At 46.6% G+C, this 22657-nt stretch overlaps 1 protein-coding gene across 4 annotated transcripts; it reads right to left on the minus strand.

Annotated features, from left to right (window-relative positions):
* Positions 1-348: 348 nt before the first annotated feature.
* Positions 349-18775, minus strand: GJA5 (gap junction protein alpha 5). 4 transcript variants are annotated; one of them, XM_041420970.1, is made up of 2 exons: positions 18462-18775; positions 349-3179 (listed from the first exon to the last, which is right to left on the minus strand). In XM_041420970.1, the coding sequence occupies exon 2, from the start codon at positions 3128-3130 to the stop codon at positions 2018-2020; it is 1113 nt and encodes a 370-aa protein (XP_041276904.1). In that variant the 5' UTR covers positions 3131-3179; positions 18462-18775; the 3' UTR covers positions 349-2017. The 4 variants fall into 4 exon arrangements, with proteins under 4 accessions (XP_041276904.1, XP_041276908.1, XP_041276907.1 ...); XM_041420974.1 differs by having other exon boundaries at positions 349-3205; XM_041420973.1 differs by having other exon boundaries at positions 18456-18775.
* Between the last annotated feature and the right edge of the window lie 3882 nt (positions 18776-22657).

The following is a 22657-nucleotide window of genomic DNA, read 5'->3' on the forward strand; positions in this document are numbered from 1 at the left end:
CTTCACATCACAGGTGTCCTCTCTGGGTACAGAAGTGTGCTGGGATATGAAAGGAGATGCAGAGAGAAAGCATTTGCAAGAGGATGGAAGCTCTGCTCCCTGACCAGCTTCTCCTTCCTTGCTAATGCAGAGGCAGGCAGGGGAGCTGGGGGGTTCCTGTTAACCAGTCAATCAATCATTTCCCTATGTTTATTATTTATCCCCCTGGCCAAACCCTCCCCTCATTCCTGCCACTCTGGGCAATGGGAATTTTTGTGATCTCTGAGCAGCAGAGGCTGGCGGGCAGCCTGAGCCCTGCTAGCAGCTCATTCTCAGCCATGTGAGCGGAGAAACATCCACAAGGAGAGATGGAGTTAGAACTTTATTAGGAGAAACCTGGACACGGCTGACTAAAATCTCATGTTAAGGAAAACACACACGGTCTTTTCAGGATTAAAAAATACAAATATATAAAAACTTACAAACAAAAACATGGTTTCCCCCATCTGAGTGTGAATGTGTATTTAAATGTACAGGGAGCTGTACCAAAGCTGTGTATCAGGAGCAGGCATGCACTTTCAGTGGCCCTAGGAGAGGGAATGGCTCAGTCCCCTCATCAGCTGGTCCCAGGCCTTTTGCTTGTGCAGTCCAGTGTTGGGAAGCTGTGGCCTGTGTCTGAAAGGGCAGTGCAGGGTAAACAACAGGGAGCAGCTTGGCTCTGTTTAGCAGATCTTTAACAGAGGGATGTCAGCTCTTCACTGAGGAAATGTATCTGGAGTGGGAGCTGCCTGCAGACCTCACCCACCAGACTCACAGTGCAGCCTCGGGCCCCAGGGGCTGCTCTGAGAGGCTACCGTGGTGGAAAGACCCGGTCCATGGGTGATTGCTAGCACTGTGTGTGCTAGGGATGGAGTGGAGAGGATGGCCTGGGGGCAGAGCAGAGACTTGCTGTGGGGACAAATAACTTGACCTGTGCTGGCTGGCAAACTTGAGAGAGCAGGCAGGAGCTGAATGATGTGCAGGACCTGAGCAGGACTCTTTTTGCTTGCAGAGGATGCTGAAGTGTTTCGGTAGGTTGGTGAGAAGACACAGGCCATACCTCTTCTGCAGATAAACAGAGGATGCTTTTCTCTCAAGTGGGCAGCTGGCAGCACCCTTTCAGCAGAATTCAGATTGCTCTAAAGATGAGTTTCAAAAAGGGGAAAACCACTTTGTTTCTATATGATACTCATGAGATATCTGTTCTCACAGGAGAGTCTCTATTTCTGGTAATGGATGTCTTGCTTAGGATTGATGACATAAGTATCTTGGGAAAATTACCCAGTCTTCTTCAACTGGTCATGTAAGTGATTTCCCTGGGGCCAGTCTGCTGTGCTGACTTAGGAATGAGGAAGGGATTCCAATGTTAGACATGAGGCAGCTGTGCACTGGGGACCACAGATGTCCTTATTTATGGAGAGGAGTTGTTATATACACAGTGTCAAAAAATTCAAGTAGGATTCATTGTGTAGGTAAACTGGTATAAAATACCTGGGCTCAGGTAGAGAAAGGGAGGGTTAGAAAGAGCCAAAATGAAGCAGATGAGAAAAATCTCTCTTTCAGAAAGCTGGCTGGTGTGTTTCTGCTCCCTGCAGGTGAGAGAAGCTTCAGCTCAGTGTAACTGCCAGGCTGATGTTGCAAGTGTTGAATAGAGACCACAGAAGATGTAGGGGTGCAGTCAGTCTGTTGTCAGTGTCACAGTGGATATCCACTGGGCAGTAGTCTGCTGGTCTGTGCTCTACCAGGCTAAGGGTGGGGGGTCTCTAACCCCTGTGGGTCCCATGGTGAAAATACAGCTGAGGGCTTCTTATCCCAAGACTGATGTCTCTCTTCAGTGCTTGTGGCTGCCCCTGCCTTGAGCTGTGAGAGGTGCTGTCTGGACAGGATAGAGAGAGGATATTAAAACAGGGAGGTTAGTGGAGAGAGTTTGGAGTCCACTTTGCACAAGCTTTACTGAGCGCTGGGACAACTCCTTCTCCTCATCCCTGCTGGAGGCAGGTCACACAGACAAATCATCCGACCTTGCCTTGCTGCTGGCACGGCTGGCCTTGCTGAGCCGGCGTTTCTCGTTGAAGTAGTTCTCGGGGAAGGCAGGTGCTGCACATTCACTGGCCACCTCTGGGCTCTCCACGTAGCTGGACTTAATGAAGGGCCCTTCCCCAGCAGCATCCTCCTGGCTGTGGACCCTCTCGGTGGCGAAGTTGGCGGTGTTCTGCTGGGAGGCCATCTTGTTGCTGAAGGGGCTGATGAACTTCCCGTTGGGACTTGACAAGCACTGGTTAAAATCCGGCGGCGGGGTGTACATCTGTGCCCTCTCCGCCTGCGGGGCAGACTCCAGCCTGCCGGGGGCCGTGCTGGGGCTGGCTTTGTAGGACCGGGAGCACCTCTCTTTGGCTTTCTTCCAGCCCAAGTGGTACAGCTCGGCCAGGCTGAGGAAGAGGGAGAGAACTGCCACAGCCAGCATGAAGACGATGAAGACGTTCTTCTCCGTGGGGCGGGACACGTAGCAGTTGACAGGGTGGGGGCACGGCGCCCGCTGGCAGATGTACAGGGTCTCCAGGAAGATCCCGTACAGGACGTACTGCCCCACAATGAAGGCCACTTCCATGGCAGTTCGAATCAGAATGCTGTAGACGTAGGTGTTGAGCAGGCTGCCCCTGAGTATGATTTGGCCTCCTGCTTCATCCCAGCCAGACAGCTTAGTCTCCTTCTCTGCCACGGAGCACTTCTGCTGGTAGTATGTGTCACCGCCGTTTTTGTTCTCTCGGGCCTCCATTTCTGCCTCCTTCATCTTCCTCTTCTCCTCCATGCGCACCGTGTGCATAGCATGGCCCATGTACACCAGGGACGGGGTGGAGACGAAGATGATCTGGAGGACCCAGAAGCGGACGTGGGAGATGGGGAAGGCCTTGTCGTAGCAGACGTTCTCGCAGCCGGGCTGCTGGGTGTCACACATGAAGTCAGACTGCTCGTCCCCCCAGGAGGACTCCGCGGCCGTTCCCAGCACCAGCATCCGGAAGATGAAGAGCACAGTCAGCCAGACTTTCCCCACCACCGTGGAGTGTTTGTGGACCTTCTCGAGGAAGTCTCCCAGGAAACTCCACTCCCCCATTTCTGCTCACCAGGAGGGGTGAGAAGTCTTGAGAGCTAAGCGCAGTCCTCTGTTGGGAGAAAACAGAGAGTGGTTCTAAGGAGGGTTAGGAAATGCCCAGCTGGTAATGGATGGAATGAAATGGATTTTTTTGTTTTGTGTCAGAGGAAATGTTTTCATTTGATCTGAAATGAATGAGGTCTGGTTTGCTGAAAACTGTGTTTCACATCTGCTGGAAACCTTGCGTTGTTTTGGGGATTTCTTTTTCTTTTTAAATTCAGCTGCTGAAACAAAAAGTGATCTTCTTTTTTTTTTTGTTTTTTTTAACATAACTCATCCACAGCCTATTAAATGAGTTCCCAAAACCTTGAGGGTGAGCCAGGTTTATTTTTGATTCAGAAAGTCCTTTCACTGTGATCTGCATATTGCATCCTCTGTGGGCAGGGTAGTTAAAGCAGCATTCACCTGTCTGTAGACTGCACTCTGGGAAATCCTTAGTGGGCTGATCCCCTGGGAGATAAGAGTTGCCTTTGTGTAATACCTGCACAACACCTGGAATGTGAAGTGTGTTCAGCTCTGGGTTTCCTTTATGAGCTCAATGCCACCACTGAAGCACAGAGAAAACCTCTCTGTTGCCCACCTGCTCCCTGTCTGTAGGTTTTGCTTTGGTTTTGCAGTGTTTTCAGCTGCAAATTTCATTTACAAGCTGAAAATGTTTAGGGGAGTGTAAAGACTTTGGTGGGCTGTGCCAGTTCCGGAAACCTAATCTGCTGCCACCCTGTCATACCTCTCTGAGAGGGAACTGCTGCAAAATCGAAATGGTAGGTCTTGCTCCTTCTGCTTTTCTTAAAGTATGAGGAAAATTTCAAAGTTCAAATGAAACAGACAAAGAAAAAAGCCTCCTTTGAAGTGCCTCCCAAGGACTAGCAACTCCTGGGAAGTGCTGATGGTAGGTGGTCTGATGACAGGAAAGTTTTGCTGGACTGGGAGTAAGATTGCAAAGTGGAAATGAAGGAGGGACTGTTTCAGTTTTGTTTCTGACTCTGACTGACTGTTTCTGGCCAAGTCACTTAACCTGATGGATAAAAAGAGAGCCATGGGTTTAGTCCATCTTTTGTGGGGCTCTGTGGGAGTGCTTGAGCAATCATTTGATCCAGTTATGCTCACCATACTTTCCTTGCCAGGGCACTGCAAAGCTCTCCCTGGTGAGAGTTAAGGTCTGGGTGCTATAAAGTGTGCACTATTACCTTGGAGCTAATGTCCTCCCACAGTCATTCTTTTGGAAAATAGCATTTTAATAAGTTAATGCAAAAATAATCATTATAATGAAATATTAAAAGCACTAGTCAAGGTAAATCCCAAAGCCACAGGGACTAAATTGTTAACTCTCCTTTATTGTTCCTTGTCCTGTCTTTAGGAGCCAATTATTTTTATAGTGCAAAGAACATTTGTGGAGAGCAGACACTGTTAAAAGCTGAAAATTTACTGTAGCAATATTGTGTGGATTTCCTGTGAGCAAAAGCTGGAGAACAGAAACACTTGTTGAGGGAAAAATAACCCCTCCTCTAGTTATGTGAGTGATATAATTTAATGTAGCAGCACACACCATAATTCATCCCATCCTTTGTTCCTGTGCTGTGTCCAGCTGCAAGGATGGATGGGACAAAGATCAAAAGCTGAATCTTCAAGTTCCTGGTGCTGCTGAGGGCTGCCCTGGGGTAGGTGAGGATTGCCCAGGAAAGGAGACAGGGCAGTGGCCACTTGCTGCCCCACCACCTGTCAGAAGCCATGTGAGCAGGGAGAAGGGGCAGACAGGAAGCAAAGGATGGGGTTTGGCTATTTCCTGCCCTAGCAGGCATGCTGCAACCATCCTGATGGAGGTCCTGGTGGCTGCTTGGCATATGCAGAAGCTTTGGTCTGCTGCCAGCCCAGAGCTGGAGGAGCAGTAATACGGAAAATCAGCTGGTCTTTCTGACTCCTCTCGTGTGCACTGGTGGAACCTGGTGAATGTGTGGGTCTGCCTTGCCTTCTGAAATGGCTTTGGTGCAGTTACTGCATTCTGGAGAAATTAGCATATGGCTTCATTCCAGGAGCACCAGGGCATTAAACACAGGCAGATAAATCAGTGATGGGAAATATTTACAGACTGTGGCACTGAGATCAGCATGTTTGCTTTTTTTCCCCCAGAGTGCAGAGAAGGCAACCAGTTGCCTACAGCTCAGTGTTACGTGTGTCCAACATCACTGTGCTGTAGTACAGCTGTATGTCTGGAATATTCCTTACAAGGCAGCACTTTTCCAGATGAGTTTATGTTGTTTACACATGCCTTTTCTTGTCTCACCTTGCTTGATGGTGTAAATATGAGCACAGTTCTCCCTGGCTGTGCAAAGGCTGTTTTTACTTACTGCCACAGGGAAGTACAATCACAAACTGAGCCCCTCTTCCCATCCATTCCACTGTGTGCAGGTTGTTTGGGGTTTTACAACAGCTTGCTTTCCCCAGGGAAGGCTACTAAGCCTAGACACTTGCAAATTGTAAAAATCAGGACGTGCAGGACACAAAGTAAAGCAAACATAAGTGCAAGAGGAATCCAGAAATAAAAAATGTTAATGGATGCAAGAAGAACAGCAATTTACCTGTCTCACACACGCACAGAGTATTTCAAGAGGCTGTAAATGAGAAGGATCTGAGGCTGGTAGTCATGAGGCTTAGGCTAGATAATTGGGACATTTCCTCTGCCCTCCCCTGCACCGACTGTCTAAAGAAGGTTCTCCCTGGAGGTGCCTCCTGATCATCCTGCTACAGCCCTGTAGAGAGCTGAGGTGGCTGCTGCAAGGGCGTAGGTGGCCACAGGGGAACAGATTTTGGAAACCAAGAGAAGGAGTTTCCCTCCTAGAGCAGCATTTTTTGCTTAGACATTTGATACTTACTAGTGAGCTATTTTTGCAGAGCCAGACCAAGAGTCTTTGAGAGCATCTAGTTCTCTGCTGCCAGCAAAAAAAGAAGGATTGTCACCTCCTGACAGCTTTTCCTGGCTATGCAGAGCTACCCCTGACCTAGCCTTTCTCCTCATAGCTTTACTATTCTTGGGAATTTTCCATATAGCTCTTTTTCTCAGTCCCAGACTACTGTTGCCCTCACATGCTTTGACCTCTCAGCGTCTGAGCATCTGCAGCCTTTTATATTCCTAGTTTGGGCTCAGTTGGACAAATCTCGTCCTGCTCTGGTGTGACTGGGCAAAAAACACCTCTGGGTTTTTTTGTGGGGTCTCAGCACCTGGTAGAAGACAGTCTTGGCAGCAGGGTCGTGCATATTCACGAGCAGTTGTGGGCTGTGCCACTGCCCTTGCCTGCTTTTTCCTGGCAGCTTTCTGCTGGATCCACACAGGAGCTGGGCGCCGTCACGGGACCCTGGCACCGGGAGAAGCGTGTGTGACACAGAGCAGTGCAGCTTGGCACAAACCCAGCGCCGTGGCCAGCCTGGCTCAGTCATCACCTGGAGCGCCACTGAAGCTGAGGAAAACTGAGCATCACCCCACGGGCCAAGCACGGAGTCTGCTCAGCTCTGGGCTGCCTTGTGACTGCCAAATTCCACGATAAAAATACCCCAGCGGGGACAGCACCTGCCAGCACGCCAGGCTGGCTCACCAGCCACGGGCTGCTCCCTGCCATTCCTTTTTTGCACTACCTTTATCTGCGGGAGGGGAAGTGTCTGTGCCCTCTGAGCAGTTTTGCCCATCCTCTTGGCAATGCCACGTGCTCTGAAGGACAGGCGAGCATTTCACATCACTGCTGCTCGCTCATTCTGGTTGGAGCTAGCCAGGGCTCTGATGAGCAGCCAGCAAATCCACACCAGAGAGCCAGGAGGGCTGTTCCTGTGCAATCAACTTTATATGAGTTTATTTCCCTGGGGGTCACTAGGAAGAAAGTTTTCCCCTCTTTAGAAGACAGGCTAGACTATCAGCAGTGATATAAATAGCTGAGCTCAACACTTCAAGCTAGCTTTTCCCACAAGGAAGGTGACAGGAGGTCGCCATCTCTGTGGGATGATTCTAAAATAAAGTGGAGAGTCTGATTATAACACTGTTTCTGCTCTCCCTTGCTTGGCTCACCTCTTCCCCGTGGCAGATCCCAGGGGCACCTGGAGAGGCTCTCCAAGGAAGGCTCCTTCTTGTGAGGCAAGCACAGTTCCCAGGGAGGGGGAAAGTATCAGATTCAAAGCCATTGCATTTTTGCCCAGTTGCTGTGATTTGCTCAATCAGGTACAAATGCGTGTCTCTGGGAATTAATGAGATTTCACAACGAAGTGGAGGGCCCAGGATGTTTTAAGAAGCTCACATTCCAGACACGTGGCTGTGTGTGGATGCCATGCAAGAAGTGCATCCCCTCCAAGCTACTGAATGAGGAGGCAGCTGTCCCCTCTGGGCACTGGGCACATGAGCAGTGACATTGCAGTGGGGCATCCAGGCTGGCTGGGGCATGGTCAGTGCCTAGGAATTGCTCATGGCTTTCCTCCCTCCAGCTGTGATATCTCATACAGGTCCAGGCCAGCACGTGGCACAACAGATCATGGTGGGTGAGTGGGCAGAGATCTTTGCCCTGTGCTGATACCTGGCTGAACCCAGACAGGAGTGGGGCCCACAGTGCCAAACTGTGCACTCACAGCTGTGGCACTTGGGAAGGACCCTTCAAACTCTGCACTAGAGGTCTGTTAATGCTGCTTTACTTTAGGATCTCCAGCCCCTGGCTAGTAGCCTCAGCATCCCATGCAGTGCAGGTGTTGTCACCTCTGTGTTGCAGACGGTGATCACTGAGGTACAGAAGGGACAAACTGCTTGTTTGAGGTCACTGTGTTAGAGACAGTTTGGGGACACAGCTTAGAGGTTGTGACTTGCAAGACTGTGTCCTTTTTTCCACTCAGCACTGCCTTTTAAACCTCATGACAGCAACACAAACTGCTTTTGCTGCACATCTGCTTCTACAGACCACAACCCTTCTCTCCTGTGCCCTCAGACAACACTGACTTGGTTACCTGAGAGAAAACCCTGTCCTGCTGCCCTTCTGTAGCTGGTACACCTGGCAGAACCAGAGGTGTTTTGTTTGGTTTGGTTTTGTTTTGCATTGTGGGGCCATGTGGCTTACAGCATTAAATGATGAATAGAGTTAGAAATCAACTCTGCAGAGTGGGTGCAATGCTTTGGATTACAGAGAATTTGTCATGCTAAAGCCCACCTCAGCAGGTATATTTTTGTTCAGCGTTTACATTCAGGCACTGGCTCCTTCCTATGGATATACAATGGACAAGCAACAAACCTATAAGGCATTTTTGTCCAAACACCATCTCTCTGGCTTCATATATGCACACATATGCTTATGATAAGTTTCTGCCTGAACCAGGCCAGTTCTTTAGCCAAATTTGTGACTCTGATCTGCACATGAATCTGGAATAAATAGCTTTGTACTTGTGCTTTTAAAGGAAGATAATTGACATGTTTGCATAGGTACCATTGTAGTTCCTTGGGTTCAAAGTCCTGTATTGAGCCAGTATGAGAGTGACTTTGACTCTAGAGCTGAAATCTCGTAGGAGAAGAAGAGCTCTGTGTTAACAGCTCTTGTCCTAGAAGACAGACATCCAATGTTTCTTATCTTTCTGCTCCTCCCAAGTTCACTGTAATTTCTGGAAGGGTCATGCTGGTATCCAGACCACCAGCCCAACTTGTAGTTGCAGACAGCTTGTTATTCTTGATGAGGTGTGCTTTCCCCCTCCTCTCCAAATGTGGAAAATCTCAGAGTTCACGAAAAAGACAGTGGGTGAGAAGATAAGGGAGTTGAATGACCTGTCACCTCCTGCACACACAGGCACACAACCCTGACGCACACAGGGACACAGACAGAGGGGAATCACTCAACACCTCCAAGTGTGTACATCAGGGATGTGTTACACACACAGATGATAATAATATGTAGAATATTTTCATCTGAAGTGATGGTGGAAGCTGCAGACTCTCAGTCAGCTGAATTTTTATTAGTTGTCTGTCCAGAACATCTAATGTTATTCCTCCCCGTGTGCTTTCATATATCCCAATATTAGGGCCAAGCTCTGCCTGGTGTAATCTCAGGAGACCAAGAACAGAAGAGACCTTGAACTCAGATGAGTCAAGCTGAGGGATGAATTTATCCCACTATCTTTGAAAAGCTGGCATCAAATAGTTACATGATGGTGGTATCCAGGCTTACATTTAAAAAGCAGGTAGCATCTTCTAATTCTCTTGGGATTCTGAACTTGCAGATGATACTAAATTGAGCAAAACAGAGGTGAGGAGATAGGCAAAGAGGGCATAGGGAGCTCTGGAAAACAAAAACAAGCTGAGAAATTTGGGGGCTGCTGTAGTAAAAGCTGTCCCTGAGCTCTGCTGAGAGAAGCTGATCCCAAGCACTGCTCAGTTTGTGGGGAAGGCTGGTGTAAGGACATGTACAGGGATGGCTGGCCTCACACTGGGCACAGTATAGCAGCAATTAAACCTGCCCATGTGATTTTAGGCTTGTTCACAGGCTGCATGAGATGCAACCTGTTATAGTGTGGAAATAAAACAGACTGAAGAGGTAATGAGAGAAGGACAGAACTCTCATTCAGACTTTTCCCATCCTTCCTTCCTCTCTCCCCAGTATCTCCCTGCCTATCAGTTCCCCGTGGTTTCCCTACAGTCAAGCTCCTCCAGAGAGCATTGCCTCAGTTTCTGGGCAGTTTTGACCAGCTAACTCTATACAGCACCCAAATTGCTAATTCTTTCAGCCTTAGAAAGGGGACATTTTCAGCAACTATCTATTTCCCACTTATTACTACCTTGTCAAATCTCATTTCTTCCTTCTTTACAAAAATCTGTAGGATTCTTTTCACACTCCAGCATCATTGCTGTATCCTTGCCTCAGTCTGGCTATGTGAGTGGATTATTTTTTGTACTCAGTGTATGCACCATATATATATCTATATGCACAAAAACACACCCCCCCTTGGAAACCAACTAATACTAAATTGGCAAAGCCCAGCAGTAGGGAGTTAGGAAATGCTGGGGTTACTGTTCTCACTAATCTTAATTCAATCTCTTTGTGCCTGTGCCTCTTAGAGTCCTTAACCACATCCTCACATTGTCACCTCATTCTTTGCACAGGATGCCTGCCTTGTTCTGTGCCAGCCTGGCGGGGGCTTTCTTGAACGGCAGCTATTCAATGTTTTGTTTTCTCCTCATTGTTCAGTGGGTGGCCTGTGCCTCATTTACTGTACATTATTCAAGTCCAGCTCTAAAGGCAGAATTATTAGTTTCCTCATGGGTTTTCCTATGGCTTTCATCACAACAGTATCTGATCGCTTCACAATTATAAATCTACTTACTTTCATTACCACCCAGAGGTGAGGAGATGGTATTAGATCAGCTGTGCAGCTGAGGGACTAAGGCAGTGAGAGATTAAGATAAAAACTGTTCATTAATTTTGGAAGCTCCTTGGTGATGTGGTTAATCTGTTGGTGCTTTTTTCCCAGTGTACTTAGCAGTGTATAATGTGTATTCAAAGCACAGCTCTGTCTCTTTATGCTGGAGTGGGAGAGTTTATCACTTCCACCAGTTACACCACATGTAGAAGTCAGATACCCAAAAGATAAGAAATGGGCATTTGTGGGGAAATGTGGCTTAAGTGATTTACCTCATCATGACAGAGGAAATTGGAGTAAGAAGCAAGAATTAACCCCAGTCCTCTTGGATAGCTTTATCTGATTACAAACTGGAGACAGTTTTTTCCCATCCCACTATTCCCTCCTTTCTTCACCAGACATGAGTATAGCAGAAGACCCTGGAGCTCTGCAGGCATCACCCTTGCCAGACTGCTTCACTTTCCCAGCCACCCTGTGCCCTGACCAAGGCATCTGTCAGCTTTTCTGCTTCTAAGGGAGAGCAGTATCATATGGAAATTCTCAGCCATTCTCACAGCATGTCCATAATGACATAAAGAATGGAGAAAGGCAGAAATATAAGTGTAAACGCCGTGGTTCTTAAATTAAAACCCCCTGACACCTCTTCAAAGATACACTAGAGATACTTAAAAGAGTGCATCTCTCTGCTCCTTGCATGCTGTGTGGCATGAATATTTCTTTGTTTCAGGGAAGAGCTAACATGCTGAGTGTTGCTCACAGACATCTCTCTGTTGCTTATCAATAGCAATAAAATTGATCCCTCCCAAATTTTGAAGTCTTTCTGTTGTCTTCTGGGAATTATTTCTAATTTTAAGCCTCTATCCTTGTGCCTCATACGACAGCACCCAAAGTGTGGAGCAGTCTCCAAACTGTGCTCCCTAATGGCATAGGGTAGTGCTGAATTGCTCATTCCTCCTTGTCTATTTTCAATGCTGCAAGATAAGTCAGAAAGTGGGCAAATGTGTGCAGAATGTGTGAAATTTGTCTGAAGGTCAAAAAGAGAAGAGCGGCTAAGGTATGAAGTTCTGTATTTTCTGTCAGAGCTTAAATTTTTTAATGTCCATATAGTACTAAAAATATTGTGATAATATATACTGTTGAGCAGAAAAAAAAAACCCCAAACCAACAACCAACACCAAATACTTATAGTAACAGGAATACTTAACATAGTTCCCAAGCGACAAGAGCCTGACGAGTATTTTAAACCCTGAAGCCTCAGGAATTCTCCTAAAGTATTGCTCTGCTCCCAAGAAAAAGGGGAACAAAGTTAGAAATGTGTGCTCTTCTCAGAGTAGATTTTGAAAATAGCAGCAAATGCAGTTTTTTTTTTTTCTTGGCTCCTGATAAAAATGCTGAATACTGTGAGGCTTTTAAATAACTGTTTAAGCTGCTCCTTGCTGCACACACATATGGACACACATGCTACATGCATGAAGTTCTTTAAAGAGAGGAGCACAGAGGCAGCAGTAGGGGAAAACTTTCATCCACAATGCTTCACCAAGGAATTTTGATATGCTTATTATCATGGAGGGAGAGTTCAATGCTTAAGGCTCATTCAGCACAGGACTTTTTTAGCTGAGGTTTGTCTAGAAAAGCCACTTATATGATCATCTAAAGGTTGTTATGCCACTTGAGGGACAGGGGCACTGCCTCAGTTTACCTGAGTTGTTAAAACCAGAATGCCACAGAGCTCCTTAGACATGACAAATTGGCAGCCAAAAGACCCTTCAGGAAATCAAAGGAGCCACCACAGACCTGAGGTGGCAATTAGTCAGCAACCTTTATACTTGGTGAGATTGCCTCTTTCCAGGTGGGTGTGTTCCAGGGGTACCATATTCTCCAGGCAGGCTGTTCTTTGAACAAGCAGTGTTAAATTACGTAAATGTAATTTACGTATAACTATTCCAAGTACAAAAAGCGGGGAGAAAGTTAGGAAGGCAAATAAAAAGAAGCAGCAGCTGCTAGTGTGGGAGAGGACATTTGTCCCTTCAGGTCTGCGTGGCTCCTCGCTGAGGCTGCCACGGGCAGTGTGGGGATGGAGGAGAAAGGCATTCATTCCCTGGCGGCGCGCACAGAACGTGTGACTGCCAGATACCAGCAAGGCACTTCCCTGCACTGGAGCTGCATTCCCAGGCTCCATGTCACAGACCAGCCAGGACACAGTACTCTCAAGGAAAAGAAACTGCAGTATTTTGAAAGCATCCTGCACACTTCACAATATAGGCGGTTAATGCAGACACTCGATAAAGAGTTTGTACCCCGAGAGCCTCTCCTAGGTAAGAGTTCCCTTCACCACTGTCCCCCGAGCAGCTTGATAGCATGTTGAAATGGGATCTGACAGAAATGGCAATTTGCACTTTATACTGTCTGAGGGAGGATGTTTGGGGCTCTTATCATGCTTTCCTATACATTGGAATCTATTGGTATCTATGTTCACCACAGGGAAGTTACTTCTTAATTCTGTAGCTGCCTGTGGCAAAACAATTTAATTTTTAAAATGTCCCAAGCCCACCATGTTACTAGTGGGAATGTTTTGAAGAGAAAATGAAAGAAAAAGTAAATTTCTTAAGTCATTTTTTTGCTATCCTTTTCATGCCTCTCCAAATCCCTTTTTCCCCCTCATGCTGTTTTCCCCTTGAGTGTAATAACTTGATCTACCATCGGCACTTCTGCATTTCTATTATTTCCCCCTCTTGGTGTCTTACCTGATTTCCAGTGTCTTGTCTTCAGTCTCCTTTCCTTGCTTTAGCACTTGCCCTTTTTGTAGTGAAGTTGAACTCCTTGTTCTCCTCAGTTGCTTCGTTTTATTCCTTTAATATGGTTCTCTCTCTCTCTCTCTTCCTCTCTTTTTCTCCACCCCCTTTCTGTGTCACTTTCTGTCTTCCCCACTGCCTCTCCGCCTTTCCCCCTCTTCTTTCTTCACCTACTTTTCTTGTCTCTCCCACCCCCTCCAGACTAATCTTTCTATTTTCAAACCTGGTTTCCTGTTGTTTTTCCTTTAAAGACCATGGATCTCATTCCTCCCTCTCCATTCTCAGCCTCTCCCTGTACCACCCTCCTCATGCCGACAGGATGCATTCGCTGCCGGCTTCGCGCAGTCCCTTCCAGCCACTGCTCTTCCTGCTCCTTTGCACATCTTCCCACAAATAACACTCCAAGCCTTCCCCAAATGAAAAGAGACAGCCTTGCCCCACAGTTACACCAGCCAGACCCTGGAAAGCTTTTTCCAGACAAGACAAAAGACAATTCAACCGACAAAGGACGTATTTCTGACTCCTTCGAGTTTAATCTGGCAAAGCAGAGTTCATGTGGAGCAGGGTCTTCCACCTCTTCAAATCACACAGAACTTGCTCTGCTGGCTTGGACCGGGGGCCCAGCACAGCTGCAGCTTTGTCCTAAAGGACACCAAATGATTCCCAGAGACTTTTTACATGCCCCCTTACTGATAAGTAGAGAATAATCTGCCTGTCAAGAGAGGTGTTTTTTGTCACACCACCCTACCACCACCTCCCCGCACACACAGTTAGACTCATGAGCCTTTAGGCCTCTCTTGAAAATGTTTTTTTGACATATCAAGTCTCTGAAGGTCTTGTATTTCATGTATGTGTCAAGTGAGCCTCTGATTCCTGCACATCAGGAATGGCCCAGCGAGGAGGCAGAATCAGAGATGTCTTCTGGCTTTGATAAAGGTCTCAGAGAATCAGTGGCAGGAGAGTGAGATTTGCACAGAATACTCTGCTGACCTGAGAACTAACTTGCTGCACACAAGCTTTGGTGGTTATCCCTCCAGCAATCCTTCCCAGGCCAGATATCTCCACCCAGAGCATTGCCTGGTGGTCTCTATGTATCAGTGAGCGCAGATCATGAAACAAAAGCTGTCCAGGGACTAAGACACAATGCTGGGCAACTCTTCTAATAATTTTTCTCCAGCTAATTTAATACCTCCTTTAGTCACAAGATTGAAAGCCAGCCTACAAAGGGACAGTTCTGTGCAGAGGCTGTCTCTGGAAACATGTCCTGTGTGGACACTCTCACTCTGAAGTTAGGAGTGCAATTCTTTTCCAGGAGGGCTGTATCCTCACTGATGGTTAGTGCAGGATGCAGGACAGGGAGTGCACAGTGAATTCCCACAGCAGCTCAGTTACCTCCTGGTATGGAGACATGTATAGTCACCTGCTGCTTCATTTCTAACTTTATTGAAAGCCCTTCTGTGGCTTTTAAGAAAATGGAAATGTTTCTGGAGTGGTTTCTCCCTCTCATATATGGCAGCTGTGTATCTGCAATGGAAATTCTCGGGAAGGAGAATATCATTCCAGCTTTTTGTCTTTGTAGAGCAATTTCCATGAAGCATTATTATGTAAACTCATGTTGATTTTATGCCAGTGAGATTGTCAAGGAATTCATCATAGAAGTGTCCAAAAAAAAGGTGTTAATAATACAGGTCCAGCTCACAGATGGCTTTGGGATAGGCTAGGGATAAGGCTTGTCAAGTGTTTTTCACATGCTGTAGAGAGACAGTTCCTGTGAGAGAGCTGTCTGAACTGCACTCACCTCCCTGCGTGCCTGACACTTTGCTGTACACTCAGGGTGATCAGGTCTGATTCTCCCTGCTCACTCCTTTGTGTTTCCTGCCCAAGGGTTGTTCCTGAGTGGCATACAGAGCTAATCCTGAGTCCAGCAGATACAGTCTGGTCCTGCTGAATGTATGAGGGAGGGGAGAAGGCTTCGGTCCAACACATGCATGATGCACAGGAGGTACCTGTTGAGAGCTCTTTCTGTTTGGTGCTAGTGGTAACTATTTGGATTTTAATGCACGAAAAGGAAATGGTAGAAGGCAGACAGGGAGGCAAGAGACAGAAAGGGAAGTAGAGATGTTGCATAGATACTTCAGCCAGCCCCTCAATGTGTCATCCCTTCTACACTGCACCCTCTTCAAGAGAAAACAGAGGAGTCCTGGAAACTTCTCCAGCCCATCAGCTAGAAAAATAGCTGGTTTGCTCAATCTTCAGCAGGGAAGAATTTTGACTCCCCTCCCCAAGAGCCTGTTATGCAAAACTTGTCTGACTTAAGTGAGGAGAGCAAGTGGAAGGGAATGCTGCCCCAGACAGTGGGAATGAGGAGAACAGCTGACAGCTTGCCATGCTAAGCTTGCAGATCACAGCAGTTCGTGATGCTGTGCAATGCATTTTGAAGGAAAGCAGAAATAAAACCGGGAGGGAAAGGGAAAATAAAACAACATGTACTATCTTTTGATCAAAACTTAAGAGCTTTCTTCAATTAGCATTCCCAACCCCCTAGGTAAAAGAAACAGAGCAACCCTTATCTACCTGGAGTTCAGTAAACCATATGATACGGTGTCCCAGAAGAAGCAAATTAGTATAGAAGATTCAGCTGAAGAAGACAGGGATTATTAAATAAATCCTCAAGTGAGTAAGAGACTGACAGAATTGATACACCAGTCCCTTAATAGGTTGAAGGGAAATTATCTGTGAGGCTGCTTAAAGATTGCTCTTAGGAATGATTTTTTTTTTTATATTTTTGTTAATTACCTTGGCACAGAATGTAGAAACACTAATGAAATCTGCTGGTGAAACCAAGCTGGGAGGTATCATGAGGGCAGAGGTGGATTCCAGCACTGCCAGAGCTGAAGGCTCTTTGTGACTGGAGTGATCAAGGTGAGGTTAAGTGGGAGAGTGCAAAGTCACACACTAGGAACTGGTTTGAAGAGTAACAGGAATCTCCATCTTCCAGGAAAAAGAGATGGAGAAAGATGGGGAAAATTCATGGCTCAAAGGAGGAGAAACCAGCGATGCTGTGTGGGGGTGAAAAAGGCAAGCAAATGTTGAGGATGTTGCAGTAGTTACAATTGCAGTGAGTGGAAGTAATGCTATCCAAGAGGATGAGATTTCTCCAAAATAGTGTCTGCAGTGCTGCTTCCCCACATGCAAGGAGGATATCCAGCCTGGAGCAGGTGCAGAGGAAGGGAGTGGGGTGGTCAGAGGGATGGAAGGTGTCTCAGCCAACAGCGTGTTTACTCATTGGTCACAGCAGTGACTGCACAGAGGTATTTGAGCTGATTTGAAAATAGATGTGCTACCAGTTTGAGCTTTTCAGCATTAATTATTTTGCACTGAATTTCATGCTAGTGCAGCTACACAAAGTAATTAAACCACGGTGTGATGTGCCTGCAGGGTGAATACTATAAGGGAGCTTAGTTACTTAGTCTGGCAGAACAAAGGTTAAGAGAGGAGAGATTTGCTGCCTATAAATACTTTTAGGGGTTGGGGGTTGGGAAAGTAAGTGCTCAGGAGAGAGCAGAGCTACATAAGCTAAAGGACAATGTGGCACAAGAATAAATAGATATAAATTGGCCATGAATGAATTTAGGTTGGAAATCAGAAGGTTTCTAAGCAACAGAGCAGGCAAGGAGGTGCTGGAACAGCATTTTAGCAGCACAAGTTAGGGTGGAAACCTAATGAGATTTAGGACACAGTTTAGTAAGTTTAGAAAAGGCCATTTGGTTTGTACTTGCGAACCTGATAAGCCAAGATGTCCCTTTTTCATTCTATTTCCTGTACTGGCCTTAGTGCCTTATCAGATCGGCACCCTTGCACACAAAAGGCAGGTTAATCTGGAGCAGAGTTTGTGTGATGAGTTTTTCAGCACTGATCCCATGGGTATTTAATGGAGGGATTCACTCTGTGCCTGAGATTTAAACAAACGAAAAGAGCAAGCCAAGACGATGCATGGAGCAGGTCTGCAGATACGCAGCAGTACAGATGAGAGCTCATTTTGAAAGAGTTTCTTCACATAAAACAGGCGTTCCCAGAGCACCTGGCTTTGCTGGAAGGCTGTTTCAAATGCAGCTGGATGTTCTCTTGAGATGTGAAAACTGAAAGAGATTGTCTGAAGGACTTTTGTCCGTGAGGAGAATGTCAGGTTTACTGCATCGGGAAATTTCAGAAAAAAACACCACTCAACAGTGGTTGAGTTCATCTCTGCTGCCTGGCCACAGCACTGCACTTACTCTGGTTCTTCATAATGTTCCATGCTGGACAGGCAACTCTCCAAAGCACCTTAGTACCTTCTCCAAATTACCTTCCTGATGAAACATTTTATCTCAAATCCCCATGCACGGATATGATTGAAAGAGAAGGCCAGAGAGGGAAATTCTCTGTTGTGCATTAGACCTCTGGAGACAGTTTGTAGGCATCCTCCAGCAGGAGGCAAATTCCCAAGGACATGATGGGCCCAAGGGAAGAGTAGCAAAGGCCTCTGAATAAGAACAGTTTTATAGTTACCGTTCCTCATTTAGTAAAAATCCCAAATTATTCCGTATTCATATTCCCAACCCAGAGTACCATACCAGCACAGAGTGAGAAAAGAGGAAACAAGAAACAGCCAGTTGAGAAATATCACTCTGTGTCAGACTAATTTTCCAGTAAAGTTTTCAGCAAGAAAAACTGGAAGAGGTTTTCGTCTCACTGAGGAGAAATTGCCATCTATCCCAAAGCAAATGCTCAGCTGTCAGCTTTATGTTACTAGAGACAAAGTATGGCCCTCTCACCCCTTCTGCCTCCACTTCTCAACTCTGCAGCATCTCTGAATAGTTGAGAAGTGCTTTGCAGATGATAATGAAATTGCAGCTCCTATAAACACCCTCCTTGTTTTACAGGTGGAGGAACCAGACCGTGGAGAGCATAAAGGATTGGTCCAAAGGATCAGCAAGTCATTTTAAAGCAAGGAGTCCTCATCTACCTAGCCACCAGACATTCACCTTGTCCTGCAAACTTCCAGCTGGATGAATTGCTGCTTGACAGAAATATGTGTGTATACATATACTCACAGATATGTTTCCAAAAGAAGAAAAGAAAGAACAGACCTTTACCTCTTTTTTTGCTGAGCCTGCACAGGTAGAGAGAGGAGCAGGTAAAGCTGACTGGAGGGTGGGTGAGCTTTAGCACAGCACTTGCTGGAGCCCACCTCTGTGCCAGCGTTGGGCTCCCAGAAGAGATCCTGAAGAGTCTGAGGGAGGACACAGGCTGAGCAAACCCCGTCAGCTGCCAGGAGCTCAGCCTGTGTCTGACACTGTCTCACTGGCTGGAGATCCCCTCCAGCCTGGAGGACCAGTGCTGGGGGAGACTCGCTCCTGAGCTGTTCCTGACATGCACTGGCAGCTGTCTGCCTGCTATTCTTTTAAAGGGTCTTCGTGGATCAGGATAAAATGTGATCATACGCAGGCGGCATTGTAAGCACAGCTTGGCTCAGGTTCAGCTCTTCCTCTGGCTCCCAGCTACTCTATTTTTATTGAAGGAATTTGAGGCTATCAGAAAGGAAGTCAAATTGTTTTAGGAAAACAATAGAAAAGCAACTTGAAGTTTATTAGCTTCCTGCCCAGGGCCTGTGACCAACTTGTCAAACTTATTAGAGTGATGGCAGTACTATTTATTTAAAAGGGCTAGCAACAGGAGCTGCAATTTCATTCCTGTTTGGGCCTTAGTGAAAACAAAGGAAAGCCATAAAATAATATCTGAAGGGAGCAGATGGCTAACTGGTAAATGGTGAGAGTAAGGTTGGCCTGTGAGCCATTCGTGGTGTTCACCAGTGCAATGGCTTTTGTGGGATTTGTTATCAAATGAATGGATCAAATTCACAGGCCAGACCCATCACCCCAGATTCCTTACTGTGGCTCAAATTTTCAAGTGCAAGCCTCACACCTAAGAAAACAAATTTGGCAGGAAAAAGTCTTCATTTAGAGCCACTGAAAGGAGCGAAACAATGCATCAGGTCTGCAGGAGAGCCAGGAATAGAGCCCAGGTGTCCCTGACCCTGTTGGGCTGCTGCAGCCTCTCGAGTGCAAAAAATATTTATATCCTTCAGAAGCAGCTGCAGCCTGCTTCCCCATCCAGCTCCCCCAAAGCAGCCACACCATGAAGTCACTGAATGCACGCTGGCACGTGGCTGGTGTGAAGAAGGGGCAGCTAAACCATCAGAGTCACAAAGTGTCTGTGAGCCTGAGCCTTCCTGAGGAGCCTCACGGTTTGCAACGAAACAAGAAGAGAATAAAACATGCAACTGAGAAGCATTTGCAAACTCTACCCAGTGCAAAGCCACATCCCTTGTTCAGAGGGCCCTCTGCTAAGTGAGTGTTTAGCCAGCTTCCAGGGAGGATATAGGAAGAACTCACCTCTCCTTTCAGCAGGGCAGTCTCTGGGAGCTCAGGCGCTGATGTTCTGAGCTCGCAGAGCTGTGCACACAGGCTTTGCACAGCTCAGTAACCACTTTTCAGATGAAAGGAAGAAGAGCCCACCTCAAAAATTCTCTTCCTTCTTCTCCTCATTAGCTTAACTAAAAGCAAAAATGCAAAGCTGCAGTTTTCTCTGAGGCCTGGGGCAATAATGCATCTTGTATTGGCAAGTGATAGAAGATCTTGGTTTATATGTTCCTTTTAATTTATCCATGTTAGGTGTTTATAAAAGAGTCACATTGAGTGCATTATCTCTGTAAGGGCCTAAGAAACTGGGTCTTAAAAACTTGGTAATTTTAATGTAAATGCAACAGTCTTCCCTTTATTTAAGGTATCCTAGCAGCTTTTAGAAGGTTTCTGTGATTTCTGTCCCTCTGAGGTACTGCCTTGGTGAACAAATCAGCCAAAGAAGTGCACTGAGCAATGCAGCATCCTAGTTCATCACGGTCTCTAGGTGTTTACTTAAAATTAAGTACATTCTTGAGTTGCATTGATTGCAGTGTAATTTAATAGTCTGGAAGTTAGGCACCCTACACTGCCAGCCAGGCCAGCTTTCCTGGGGGAATTCCAAGGCAGACAGCAGACAGTGGATGCACTTCTCCATAGCCTCTGCGGGAAGAGATGCCACGTGCAAATCCCATGACGGTGTTCTGGCAGCAGAAAAATATTTTATTTGCACTTATTTGGGGTCTGTCTCATCTGGGCTGGTCTCACTTAATCTGTGCTTTGTTCTAGTAAGTAGAGTTTTGATCCTGAATGTGAGCTGTGAGAGCCTTTTTGTCAGTCTCTCAGGCCTGCTGGACTCTTGGTAGCCCCTGAGGCTGAGATCCTGCAAAGTCTTGGTCATGTGAGTGCCTTGATATAGTTACAGCTTGGGGCCAGCTCTGTGGGTAAGGTCCCTCCGTGTACAAATGTCATAGACTGGAAAATGCTGTAGATTGTGGAAACCCCTGGGGTTTTTTTTCTTCCAGGACCCAACATGGTTTCTCAGAAACTTCTGGAATGGCAGCAGCTCCTAGCCTGCTGGACACATGGCTGCTGGGGGACTTCTCACCCCAGAAGGCTGTGACTTGCAGCCATGTGGTGCCAGTGCTGGCACCGAGTTCCTGGGATGTGCTCTCTCATCCTGGAGTTGTGCTGCTGCAAGATCCCAGCTCTAAATCTTGAGGCTTTAGGAAAAGTCTGCAGAGGTGGAAAGAATCACAGGCATGTCTCTTCCTAAAGCAAGCTGTGGGGTAGAAGGACCTCAGCCTGCTCTGTTCTTTGTCCACAGAGGGAAGAGAAATCAGGACTTGAATCTGCTCTGAAGGCAAGGATCTCTAGAGCTTTCCCTGGAAGTCAGCTTCAGAGGAAGAAACAGCTGAAAGGATTTGAGGGAAAAGAGACATGTGCTTGGATGATGGTGAGTGAAACTGAAAAGTAAACAGCCTGAGCTATGGGAGGATTCTCAGATGGTGCTTTTTGCTCCCAGCCAGCTTGTTCTCTTTTGTGATGGTCTGAAAGAATCTCAAGGCGTGACCTCCTGGATAAAATTAAGAACTTGATTAATTGAAAAAATTAATGAATCGTGATTCTTCCCACCAATTTTGTGATGTGTGTTGGCTGGATTCTGAAGCCTTCTGTAAAGTAAATCACAGCAAATGGGGGGAAGGGGGAAGGGGCAGGAGGACACTGCTGGCCCAAGCAGATTAGAAGGGTGCATTTCATACCAGAAGACCAAGTATCAGTGTGTGTACAAGAGCTCACAAGCCCAGCAGTGATGTGGGGCTGGGAAAATGCCTTTGAAGGGGCTTTCCTTTCCCAAGTGTGCCATGAGCCCTGTGAGAGAAGCAGGCAGCCCTGCTCCTTCATGCTGCACTTCTGTGGGGCTGCAGAAAGACAAATCCTCTGACAGGCATGCATCAGGCACGTGGTGTCCTGAGGATTTATCACAGGAAAGCTTGGAAAGGATTTGTACCCAGTTTTGCTCTCTGGAAGGGTGAAGGATTTGGTCAATTCAAATCTCCTGAATTGTTTTTCTGGACACCTGGGTTTCCTGGTAAAACCCTGTCAGTCTGCCAGCCCCACTGCCCGGAGAGGTGAGAGGCTGCAGAGGAAACAGGTGTGTGCATGAGTCACCTGCAGCACAAAGCCAAGGAAGTGGTGTCCTGCCTTCTCCCCACAGCCACACCGGCAGCCCTGCTGGCTCTCCAGGTGGCCACAAGCTCATGTTTAAAGCTACAAGGAGTGAGGAGGAGGCTAGGGAGTTCCCTGAGGACTGACGTCCTGCCAGTGGCCTAACACAGGACTTTCCCCACTTAGCTTTCCATTTAATTTAATTTGAATTCTCTCTTGGTGCTCATACATAGTGTGATGCCCTGCTCCATATAAATCCAGGCACTGCATTCTCACTGGGTCCTCTGCATGCTGGAGCTTCTTGTTTTTAATGCTAAGTGAAGTAAAAGATGAAGTATGCTCACAGGACACCTAAGAGAAAACTATCCCCAAAATTGCTACCTGCACAGAAATGTTTCATTTGTGGGTCAATGTCTTTTATCTCTCTGATTTGGTGATTGACAGATGTTGTTAAAATGGCCTTGCACTGTGGAAAAACCCCTGTATGAGTGAATGCAGAAACCTGGGGATAAAATCTGACCAGTAAGTGATGTCAGACAGGATTGTGTTTGCTTGCTGATGTTTATTGCTTTCCTTGAAATGGTAGAAAAGGAAGAAATATTTAAACTTGATTGAAACAAGCTGAAGTACCTATAAATTCATTGGTTTTGTTCTGAATCTTGCAGTCCTGTTTGGCTTCTTGGTGAGAAATGTGAAATTTATTTTCCTTAAAAACTACCCCT

Source organism: Onychostruthus taczanowskii, unplaced genomic scaffold, assembly GCF_017590055.1.
Source record: "Onychostruthus taczanowskii isolate IOZ18803 unplaced genomic scaffold, ASM1759005v1 scaffold67, whole genome shotgun sequence".
NCBI classification, from domain to species: domain Eukaryota; kingdom Metazoa; phylum Chordata; class Aves; order Passeriformes; family Passeridae; genus Onychostruthus; species Onychostruthus taczanowskii.

What these genes read in the sequence shown, in the direction of transcription:
- GJA5 (XM_041420970.1), bottom strand. Translation starts at nt 3,130, where the DNA reads ATGGGGGAGTGGAGTTTCCTGGGAGACTTCCTCGAGAAGGTCCACAAA.